Source organism: Athene noctua, chromosome 5 (assembly GCF_965140245.1).
Source record: "Athene noctua chromosome 5, bAthNoc1.hap1.1, whole genome shotgun sequence".
Lineage (NCBI taxonomy): Eukaryota > Metazoa > Chordata > Aves > Strigiformes > Strigidae > Athene > Athene noctua.
In genome coordinates, this window is record NC_134041.1 from 53753073 (window position 1) to 53765409 (window position 12337).

General features: G+C 46.0%; 1 protein-coding gene across 4 annotated transcripts in view; it reads right to left on the bottom strand.

Moving 5' to 3' along the window:
- The window catches only part of SH3PXD2A (SH3 and PX domains 2A), a 267794-nt gene that overhangs the window by 215925 nt on the left and 39532 nt on the right, over positions 1 to 12337 (bottom strand). For all 4 annotated transcript variants that reach the window (XM_074907667.1, XM_074907668.1, XM_074907666.1 and 1 more), the window contains exon 2: positions 6440 to 6520. In XM_074907667.1, the coding sequence (XP_074763768.1) occupies positions 6440 to 6520 (81 nt within the window). The remainder of the gene's footprint in view (positions 1 to 6439; positions 6521 to 12337) is intronic.

Sequence of the window (12337 nt, forward strand, 5' to 3'; positions counted from 1 at the left end):
AGCAGGATGTGGATTTGCAGTTGAGCGTGTGCACAGCTGTCGAAACATGGGAGGCACGGTCAGCCCTCACAGCCAACAGCTTAGGGCTCCTCCTGGAAATCTGATTTTCTGCATCACCTGTAAACATTGCCATGGCCGGCCTCTCCACACAGTGTCCGGGACAGTGGCAGCAGACAACTGGCCCGTGTTTACTTGGACAAAAGGATGTGCCATTTCTCCCCAAGGAGCCGGCGCTGACCTTTGAGAAGTGGTATGTTGACAGAGCCACATTCAGATTTCCTCTGAATTTTCCCAGGCTTGTTTCAGTTTCAGTCCTGCTCTTAAAGAAGCTGCTTTCAAACCAAACCCTACATCCCAACTGCTGGAGTAACTCCATCCCCACAGTCCCGTGACTATGAGGGATGGCCCTGAAGCCAAGCCCTGGGTCTGAACCTCATGGGTCAGGTATGGAGCTAGGCCCCTGAGCTGGAGGAAGATTTCACAGCAGCTCTCAATGTCTACAGCAGGGCCAGGATGCTGAGGCCCAGCATCCCTCACCAAGGGAATGGGAACAGGAGACATTTGATCCTTGCAACCGAGACGATCCTGGCCAAGGCCAGCAGAACCCAGAGCAGAGGAAGGCACACACTCTGACTGCAGAGCCCAGCTCCCCTGCTTTCAACACAGGCCAGTAGGAGCAACGCCATTAAGTAAAATCTTTCCTTTCTCCCCCTTTGCCTTGTGTTTCACTGTGCACTTGCACCACATCTTGATGCAACAACCCTCTGTCATACTGTTCCTCCCCACATCCTACCCTATGCAATCCCACCTTCTCCTCCAGCTTTCCAGCCTGTTTCCATATGCACCCTCAGATGCATACACGTAGCTCAACTGAAACACTCCCTGAGCTCATCAGAAGCTGGGAATCTTTTTAACGCAAACCTCCCACGCTGTGAGAAGGGCAAGCTGCATCACGCATGGAGCCACATCAACAGCCCTCCTTCCCTTCCCACAGTGCCAGGAGCTACATGCAGGGTAGCACCTATGAAAGAGAGTACCACGCATTGCAGAGTGACCCTACTGCTGTGGATGGCTGAGAAGACCAGGCTGTGCCTCTACTCATCCTGCCAAAGAGGCCTGGCAGGTTGAGGGGTAGGAGTTAGCATTGGCAAATGCAGGAGCACGCTTGCCCCATTGCATTCTTGCCTGTACTCTTCACCACTGATAAATTCAGCATGCTTGAGCTTGTCCATTCACCACTACTGCAGAGCTAAAAGCATGAACGTTTCAACACAAAATATCATAGGTCCTACAAAAACAGTCATTAGTGAGTTAGACTGCAGTGGACCACCAGATTTAGGACTGTAAAGTCACCACTTGGGCAATTAACCCAAATTAACACACAGAGTTCCATCAGAACATACACAGTGAACATACACAGTTCCATCAGAATCACATCAGGCACCCACACTACAAGCACCCTGTGTCAATTCCCCCTTTGCTCTGTCCCAGAAAGCCTGCACCCCAAAGCCACCAGGTCCCATTTCGAATCATAGTGACCCAGTTAAATACAGGGTGCTCAGGCACATGGCAGTTACAACCACCGAACTGGAAGTGAGCATGGATGTTACAAAATTTATTACCCCAAGCTGGATCAGAGAAAGGGATGTTTGTACAGAAGAGCACGTAACAGAAGAATGATCAATAGCAGCAATGATACAGATACAGACTATAATTACTGTTTTTTATGGTACCATTTTTGTTTAATGTCCTCTTCAATGCTCAGTTACTCCATTACAGCACTATAAACAATCAGGATGACCCTAGCAATAACAAAATGAAGCTCTTGATGTTTTATCATCAGCCTGGAAACAACTTACATCTCTTTCCGCTCCCTAATAAAATTCTTGATATTCTTTATTTTTTTAATGTTCTAATTGGCTGCGAGTGAGTTCCTCTTTCTGTACCACTTTGAAGAAAACCTGCTTAGATCAGCAGACCACATCAGGCAGATAATTTTTTGCTAACTGATACACAAAGTGAATGCTTGAACAGAGCCTTGTTTATTTGCCTTTTCAAAATTGTGACATTTCAGATGTCTCCTTGCAGCCAAAACGTCTGTGTGGGTCATTGTGCAGAGAGACAGCGATCTGCCTACCTAACATTCCTGCCGTGGCTCCGGCAGGGACGTTGTTTGCCTCTCATACAGCCAGAAATGCAACGTGGGATTATGGCACACCACTAAAGCCAGCTGTTGTGTTTTGCCTTGGAGAAAGCTGCATTTTGCTACTGTGAGAAAGGATCTTCTGCACATAGAGACCCAGCCATCCTCATGGGTGCAATGGAGAGGCCAGTATCTGAACGTAAGGTCTGGTCCCTCTGCCAAGGCTCTTGTCCTGTTCATACTCTTGACTCCAGGCATCAAATAACACAGGCATGAAATCAGACCAGAACAGTTGGAGTCACTGGATAAAATGCAGATGAGCCACTGGTGATTCCAGCTAAGACACCAGGCACTGAAGCTTGGTCACATTTTCCCTGCTCACTTTGACAGGGGCAGGGTTTCTGAGCAGCAAAGAGCAGCACCCAATTGGGGTCATAATACCTATAAAAAGCCCAAAGTGGCACTGAGCTACTGGAAAGGTGATATGGGGATTGTGGAAAGAACCACACTTTCATACTTGCCAGCTGCAAATTTTGTTGCTGCTTTCCAGCCCAGCATGGCCATTTGGAGGGTGAGCTAGCTGCACCCCCCCACTTCTCCACCTTACGCTTTAGGTAATTATGCACATACTCAATTGCAAATTCCCCATCCCGCTAACACCCTCCAAAAGCACTTCCAACAAGAGAAATGTGGGCCTTACATCTGTATTTTACTGTAGAGTGGAAATGCCAGGAGTTATCCCTGCTATCCCAACAAACCAGTGTCCTTTCTCAGCTCCTTTGGGAACAACAGGAGCATTGCTTAACTACCAGCTCAGGACAGGATTTTGCTACCACCACTAGCAAGTCCATCAGCAATGATGGGAGACCTCAGAGAGCCACCAGTCTGCTGTGAGGGTCAGCACTACCACATCACTCTCCTAGCAATGGGCACCTCAGGCTCCCCTGTTCTGCATCGCAGGCAATTGCACGAGAAAGCAACACTTACAATATTACATTACAAGGTGGCTTTGACCCCATGTGGTGCTCAGGTGCAAATGCCTCCCCAGGGTGAAAGAAAACAGATAATTGGACTTGACAAGCAATTTATCAAAATGCTTTCATCTATGCAGAGTTAATGCAATAATTTCAATCCTATTTACTGAAACATTGGCACCCACAATGTATTCTGCTGCCATCATCTGACCCATGCTCAGCAGCAGATGTGACTTGGTTGCACAATTAAATGATGCAGCAACGCCCTGATTTAATTTAAGCCCATATTTATAGATCTCTAGCCCTCACTGAAGCAGCACAGGGCTGACACCTGGCTTGGTGCAGTGGGTTCTGTTTGCTGTACTTCTCACACCTTCATGGGGCAAACTCCAGCTTCTAAATCTCATGGTATGTCCAGTCTCACTGCCTTATTACTCACCTTGGAAACGGCCCGGCTCCCAATTCAAGCATATGCACTGCTGAAATAGCACAGCCAAACACTTTTGGGATTTGAATCCTTGGGATGGAGCAGCCCCTTACTGCCTGCAGTGCCTAAGAGGATTTGCTAGGAAGTGTTTCAAAAAAACCCAGTATCTAGTAATGCAAGGGTTCTCAAAACCACTGAGCCACTTCCCACAGAGACAGTCGTTTGGGGAAGGGTGGGATCTTAAAGAAACATAATGGTTGCAGTAGCGAAATTAATTATCGTATTCCTCCCTCCTTGCCCCTGAGCAGCCCCCCAGGTTTCCTCATGAGTCCTATCCAGTGTCACTGTCAACACCAGGCACTGTAGCCCTGATTAAGTCATTACAAGTCAGTCTTTGTTCCTCTACTTCCAGTCAAGAGCAAGTGAGACACATGCAGGCTTCAGAAGCCCTGAAGTGCAGCTCTGTTGTGGACACAGTGGGATGAGTGGAGTTGGCAGAGACCTGAAGACTCCAGCTGTTTTGAATGTGAGCAGTGCTCATGAATCGACTGAGAATTACTCAATGAGCGTTTGCTTGATTTTCTGCTGGAGGTGCCATGTGGTGATAAGCAGGGATGTTATCAAAGTAGACTGATTACGCTAAGGCCGCATTAGCACACACGGTATCAGGCTGCAAAACCCAGGTCCAACCAGTGCTAGGTTAGAAGTTCAAGCTTCCATCAAAAATCTGGAAAGCACAGGTCATCCCCTTATCCAGAGCAAATTTGCTATTGAGCAAGAATCACTGCACATCAAGCCATAGGTTTCCCAAAATGCAAGGGTTTCCCTGAAGTGCCCTAACCTTCCATTTACTTTTCCAACTCTCTTTGCAGGCTTCATTAGAGTTGTAAATACAAGTTGCAATTCAAGACCCAAGGCGCATTTCCCTTGCCTCACCTAGGAGGTGTTCAGGCAGCATCCAAAGCCCAGAAAAAAATAATAGAAACAGGAAAAAAAAAAAAAAGTTACTTATCACCTCCGGGAGTCTAAAAGCACCTTATGGCAGCCTGAGCACATAGGGCCTTGCCCCCATCTTACAGCTGGGAAACTGAGGCACAGATCGCCACAGTGACATGCTTACAGAGGCACGAGAAGATTGTGGAAACCCCAGGTGAAGACCTCAATTTTAGTAACGTGCACCTCACACTGCAAGAGCTAAAGTGACTATTGCAGAAGGCTGTCACTGCTCACACAGTTGTGACCCTGGCAAAGATCCCTGGGAGGGAAAAGGGTTAAGGAAGGGAATTTTGTTACTTTCTTGTCGTATTTTCTCGTGGGGGGAGAAGCGTTGTGCAAGCAAGAGTTTTCCACTGGCGCTAGGCCCCCTTGCACTTATCAATGGGACCTTTCAGGACTCACTCCCTGATTGAGACATCATTTCCTGTCCAACACACTAACCCCATTGATAACTCCACGCTTGATGGGAACTTTTCAAACCTACCAGGAAAGGCCAGGAGACCCAGAAGAACATACACATGAAAACAGAACTGGGGCAAAAAGAAAAAGAACAGGGAGTAAGAAACAGTTTTGGCCACAATCCGCATGCTGACAACAAATGCTTGTGACTGCAGATCTGCATGTCTTTAGCAGGTACATCAGACACAGGGAAGCCACTGACAGGCTCTTCACAGCAGTGGGACTGGCAAGCCTTGCACTTCAGCCCAGTAAGAAATGGAGAGGGGCACAAGAGGAAGCTCAAGAACATCCCTCTTATCTTCCAGCTGCCACATAACAAACACAGAAACCAGGACTGGCCACAGAAGTGGTCCCACTTTCCATTGGAAAAGCCAGGAGGCCATAGTCAATACAGCTTGCAAAACAGGCTAGAGAATTCAGATGTCCAAGTACCAGAAATGACACATAAAGAGGAGCAATGATGAAACTAGGACTTTCAAAGATATCTCAGATCAGGTACCCAAGGGAGGAACCCTTTTTTTCATCATTTATCATGGCTAAAGGCTCAATGTTATCTCCCAGGATACAGCCCCATCAGCTGCATACATCCTTAATGCTGGCTATGAGGACTCACTTGATATTCTAACCACAGCCCAGCTCCAAACACAAACTCCAGCCCCAAACCAGTATTTCCCCCAAATTTCAGGAGTCTGTCAAACCACAGCTTTTGTTTTTACCCCAGGGAATTACAGTTTTGCTGCCTACAAAGACACGATGATACCATGGTATCCATGGATCTGGATTATTGCTGAACAGGATGCCAGTCAGAAAGCTCTCCCTACCCGTGCAGGTGCCTGAGAGCCATACCAGAAATGAAGTAGACGATGTCCACAATGAAACTTTGTAATTTGGACTCTTTCCGTTTCCTGGCTTCAGACTTTGGTCAGCAGCTATCCAGCAAGAAAACTTTCTATGAAATTTAAATATATAGGCATGGAATACATCAAAGGAGCTGTACAAAACAGCCAGGACACCGGCTGGCTGGGTAGATAGTTAGGGGGCGGCTCTGAAAGGTTTCCACTACCATCTCTGAACTGCTATGGGAGTGTGCAAAAGCTCTGTTTTCAGCAATTTGGGTAAGAAGTTTCTGGGGGCCCAAAATGTAGCACTCTCTCTGTTCTAAGTGCATCTGAAGTATTTAAAATTAGATCCCCTCTTCAATAGGAACTATTCATGAAAATGTCAGCTTTAAATCTCTTTACAGTGCAAGTTACTCACTGTGAGCATACCACCTACCTATCTTATACCCTACAAGAACAGAGTCTGAAAAGTTTCAAAATCATGATATGTAACAGACCAAACAAGTACAAAGCCTTATTTAAAGGCATTATTAACTTCCCTGGAAATATGACTAGAAGTGTGAGTAAAAATAATATTTCATGTTAGACAACACAGACTTACCTGTAGGTCAAAGAACTTGCTATACCTCCGGTAGATGATCTGGGAAGTCATGTCAGACCATGTTACATTGATGATATAGACCTGTTCAGGGAGAAGGAAACAGTGGTCAGTGTGAGCCATGAATCACAGGCTGAGCAGTCAGCATCGGTTAATTCCACATCTCACTGGCTGCTCCTGCTCACAATGAGGAATATAAGCCCTGGGTGCAGGACTAGCTTAAATTAAAGCATTCCCCTGTTGTGCAGCCTTTAGCAGAGGTCTCAGGAAAGCACCCAGTGTTCTCCCACTCATCCCCATCACCAGCTCCCACCAATTCCAGCTCTCCCTGGAATTAAAGCTTTAATTGAGCGATGACACATTTTCTGGTCTGTGACAGCACCCTGCCCTCTACCTCTGCCCGTCTGAAGGTCCCAGGGCCTGCTGCAGGCATGGCTAGGAGAGCTATTCCACCCCTGAAGCAACAGCCCACAGTGGGCTGCTCATCTCCAACCTCATGCTCCAGGTTTCCTTGTATATGGAGATGTGACCATGGCTCTTCCCAGGCAAGACATGGTTCTAGTTCAACAAGGAAATCCAAAGGGAACTCAGCTCCACGGGGGTTGTGAGATTACAGTCATGCAACACAGCTGCTTATGCACACCCATGTGGAACAGCTCAACCCCACAGCACACAGCCCTTGCTGAGTCACATCGTACCACTCAGCAACTTTGGCACCTATCAGACTGATTCACAGGTGATGTAAAGCAGGTCAGTAAGAGTGATGGTGATTTCTCACATCAGTGGAAACAACAAAACAAGCCCAAAGCAAGCCCAGGATTTCCCTTGTCCAGCCCCAGTCCACCCCCAAAGCAATCATCTTACAGAAACACCGTTTTGCCAGAAGCTGTGATAAAAAATTATTTGCACATACATGCACACGCACACATATATACTAAAATGTTTTCTTCTGACCCTAGTACCTCCAAAACATTTTTTAAAAAAAGGAAAAAAATGAGCCAGATTCTGCTCTCTCATATGCTTGCCTTTAGGACAAATGCAGGTCCTGTTGCCTTGATGACAGATGCACAACAATACTTTAGCAAACACAGGATGGAGGCAGCAAGGGTGACTACTGAAGGTGACTACACAACACCAACGTAATGCAAATCACAACCAGGCCAGCTCCTGGGTCTTTAAAGTAATTTCCAGGTTTCACATATGGAGTGAGAAGGATCTGGCAGAGGAAACAGGAAAGCATCCCTCCTCCCTCTGCCATGGATGCAGAAGTGAAGTGCTCTGTCTCCAGCCATGGGGGGACAGATAAACACCACCCTCTTCTCTGTCTCTCCCAGGACACTCGCCCATCTTCCAAGGTGCTGATGCACAGTAATTGCATCTGGCTTTTAACAATAAAAAGGTATTGCATGAAAACCCCTGGAGGGATGCTGAAGAACAGGCTTAACACTGCTTTTCCAAGGACTGCTGAGGGATTTTTCCCTTCTTTCCCGGTATGAGAGATGCGGCATCTAGTGTCCTGGAAACCACGGAGGTCCTGCAGCCTCACTTTTGTCTCTGCTTGTTACAACCATGTTCAGTCCCCAAGGCAGTTCGCTCCCCATCTCCCGCAGCCCAGTTTCATGGTATTTGAGAACCAAACAAGCTGAGCCCAGGCAGTTAAGGAGATCTGGGGCCTTTCACTGAGTACCAAGGGTAGGACTAAGAGCCTGAATTTGGCTCAGTTATCGCATGAAACCTATCTGCTGCTCCCATCAGAGCAGAGACCATCAAGGCTGGCAAGGGGTGAGACCACAACTGACAGCAAACCCAGGTTATTCCTCTGTTGCATCTCACATTTCTCCTGGAAAACCAAGCCACCAATCTCCCTCCTGCAGCACCCATATACACAAGGGTGACACCAGCACTGCCCTGCTTCATGGAGTGGAGATAAGACTGCATAACATGAAGATTTCAGGTCCCCTTTAAAGATCTTACCCATGCAGACAAGTCAGAGGAGTCAGAGCTTGTGAAGGAAGAAGCTGCTGTTGCCAATTTTCAGACCAGCCACATTACACTGAAGAATACTTTTCCATGTGCTTGTTGTGAGAAAAAAAAAAGTTTGTAGCTCTACTCTGAGATAATTCACAACACAAATATTTCTACTCATTCTCTTATCCAACAGCTACTTTCAGATGGAAAACTCATTCGATTAAGAACATATCATGACAGATGGGAGCCAACTGGAATCCAAAAGCAACTGCAGATACTGTAATTCTGGGCCTGGGTTCTCACAGAGGGGACAAGACAGGAATAAGAGAAACATATTGTACAGGCAAATAAAGATTATATTTTTTTCTTTAATTATACATTTTTCCTCCAGAAGCTAGAAACTAAACACATATGTCACTAACGTCCAGGTTTTTTGAGTTTCATTGGACTTTGGGTTTCCCCATGCTACTCTTCAGAACCTACAAAAATCACGCGTCCCTGAGATTTTTAAAAGCCTGCAAGGCTACTTGATCAAGATCCTGTCTGGACAGGAGTTAATCCTGCTTTTAAGAGTCCAGCATCGTTCAGTGGCACAACAGCTCCATCACAGGAGAGGGGCAGAGCTGGATACAAAAGGATATTGTGCACAAGTGGCTGGGTGTGTTCAGTGCAGGGAACAGGTATAGGAGCAGGACTCCACTGCACAGTGCAGATACATCCCCAGATCTGAAATCCAGGCTCTGCAGGAATGGAGCTGCCACTGACTTCAGTCAAGCCAGGATTTTGCTGTACATTTAAAACAGCAATTAAATTTTTTTGAGCCTTAGGTCTCTTCAAGTTCAGTGAGTGATGAATCAGGCAGCATGTAGATGCACTGACTTGTATTTCATATGAAGATCACGGCAGGAGCAAGAAAAGCCTTTAATCATAACTCAGATCTTTGTGAAGCGAGAAACGAACAGGCTCAAAATCTGCTTGGTGGGACACAGGTGCAAAATCTGAAATGGTTATTGATTTTCTTTGCCTGTTTGTCTAAATCAAATTGCTTCTTGAAAGCCACCATTTAAAATAACGGGGAATAACTGTCTGCTTGAAAAAGATCTGTAAAATGCCAGATTTTAAAAGCAAGGTCTAGAGGTTTCAACAGCCTTAGATATCACATTTCTCTCCCTCAGAGATCAGAGTGTGGTGATTATTCGTTTCTCCTGCCTTAGTCGGGCCCATAACCTTTTCATGAGCAGCAAACATTACATCAGCTTACCTCCCCATTTTTTTTTCTCAGATCTTAAAATGGGTTGCTGTGAAAGCAATCAACAATATCCCAGGGGAGAATGAGAAAAGCAGTCCTGGGGGAGCCCGAGGTCATACAAACTCAACGGGACAAGGAGGCAGCAGGAAATATCAGATAAATACGGAGAGTGTCCCACGCTCGGCAGGCCCAGCATTGCCCTGGTGAGCTGCCCGCAGAGCTGAGGGAGGACTTTCTGCATCTGGCAGCTCCCCAAAACTGAGCCATGTGAGCCACCGCTCCAGCACACAGCTAGGGCTACCCATGGGAAGTCCCAGGTACTCAGCACGCTGTTTCCTGATTAAAGAAGGTAAAACCAAAGCATCTTGTACGTCCTGGAGCAAGCTCTTCCATGTAAGCACAGTATATTCCTACAGTCCATACACGCACAGAACTCAACTTTAATTGTGACTGCAAATTACAAATTACTACAACAATTAATTAAGGTAAAAATATCTGCTTTATGTATCTGCCATGTTTATGGAGTCAAAACACAGCTGCTATTCAAATGCTTCACCTTAAAAATCCTTAACAAAAAAAATCTTTAAAAATAAGTAATAATTGAAGTACAAGTCACAAACAACTCACTGCACAACAACCAGGTGCTCCAGCCACTAAGAATGTGCAATTTTTAATTTCACAAATTCAGTCTTTTTTAGTCTACTATGTATTTTAAAATAAATCCTTCTTCAGAGAAACAAGAAGTGGGCCTGTACAAACTGGAGAACATTAATCAGAAACTGAGCTTGATAAGCAGCTCTTAATATTCATGCTGGATGAAAGAAGATGCAGGATGTCAGGGGGATTTTAACAGCTGCTAATTATTGTTTCATTCTAGCTCTGGGAAACTTCCATTTTACCCACCACAGAGCAGAAAATTCACTGCAAACTGAAGTTATTGCTCTCCCTTTACTGGCTACAGCAAGTGATGAGGAGAGCTGACTTCCTACTACAAAAAGCATTCACTCAAATGTCATTGGGCATGACTTTTATCATTGAATGTCTTGCTTTCAATGGAAAATATCCAGTTCCAGCTGGCACAAACCCCCGAGGTAAAGAATTCAGGTTATTCTCATGTGACCGATTTTTCAATTGGCTTTTTAGAAGCTAATGTTTTGGTTTCTACAGCCAGAGGAGCTGGTGTGGAAGATAAATGAAATGAAATGAGCAGTGTGATGAGACCAAGATAAGAACATCCACAAATACAGAAGCTATTGGCAAAGACAAACAAGACTGAAAAGCAGAGACTAGAAATATCCCTGCACAAATAAGAGAAGGTGCTGTTAACCTTTAATAAGCAATTACAGTAAATACCACCTATTAAAAAAGTTTTATGAATGCAAAAACCAACGCTATGGTGCAATTTGTATGCAGATATCATCATGATAGCCCCTTTTATCCTGGAGAATGTCAGCTTCTTCAAAGACTCCTATTAAAGTGCTGGATCTTTGTCCTCCAGTGAATCTCGACTGAGTTGGAAAAGACACTCTTTTTAGCCATATTGAGATGCTATCACTGCCTATGAGCTGGAAGCTTTCCACCAACACAGTTCAGCATGTGAATGCTCCCTGGTCTGCTTCCATGCAAAGTCAGTCCAACTCCTGCAAGGCTTGCAGCAGTTTCAGCTGGTTCAGTTAGCTGGTGGAGTTTACATTAAAACAGCTCAAAAAGCAGCCCTCCACAAAGTCAACATACATCTGTGCTCTAAATTACCAGACTACAGGCACTGTGCTAACTTACTGCTTGTGTAACTATTTTAATGCCAAAGATGTTCTGACAAGTACATATCGGTGCTGACCCAGATTTGGAGTGATAACAGTGTAGAGACAGCACTTTTGGTACCCATGAGGCCACAGCAGCAAAGCTGCTCACCTTCCAGAAGCAGAGTGGTTGATTTTAGGTACTTTCTTCGCCCTACAAGACACTGGCACCATTAGCTTCCCCAGTGTCCTCAATTCCTGCCCTATACAAGAGCCAGAGTGGCAGCACGGAGAGTAAAATGCCCCAAGAACAAGCACAGCGAATGTAAGAGCTCCTCCCGCACATATCACCTGTGTCTTCACTCGGCTTGGATGGCATTTGACTCTGGATTCAGTGAGTGCAGCATGGGATCCTCTCCCAGCTCACCAGCATCCACAAGTCTCTGAAAAGCACTGTGAAACCCGGGAAATTCCCACAAAGATGAAGTCAGACCCTCAGCCCCAAGCCCATAGCAAGTCCAGCACCGGTGCCTTGCAATGATGTCACCTTTCAGCACAACGGTCTCCAAGGGACCACAACTCAGCCAGGGCAGGGCCAAGGAAGAGCTATTTTAAACCTCACTCTAGAGCTGTTCTCGCCCCAGGAATTTGAAGGCTAAGCTGAGAAACAGAGATGAGGCTCAGAAGAAACATGAAACCAAAGCAGCCCCAAACAGGAAAGCTTCTCACAGGGTGGTTGGTGCCATGGCAGGGTGCCTTAGAGCAGTCCTGGGCACGGGGGCTGGTGCAGGCTGCATGCAGGTACAGGGTGTCTGGCTTTTTCACGAAGCAGATGTGGTTTCATGGACACCCCTCTATCCAGCTCATGTTTCCATTACCAATGGGGGAAACTGTAATTGAGAAAAAGCCAAAACGACCCACGGGTCTCATGGACAAATGTTGCAC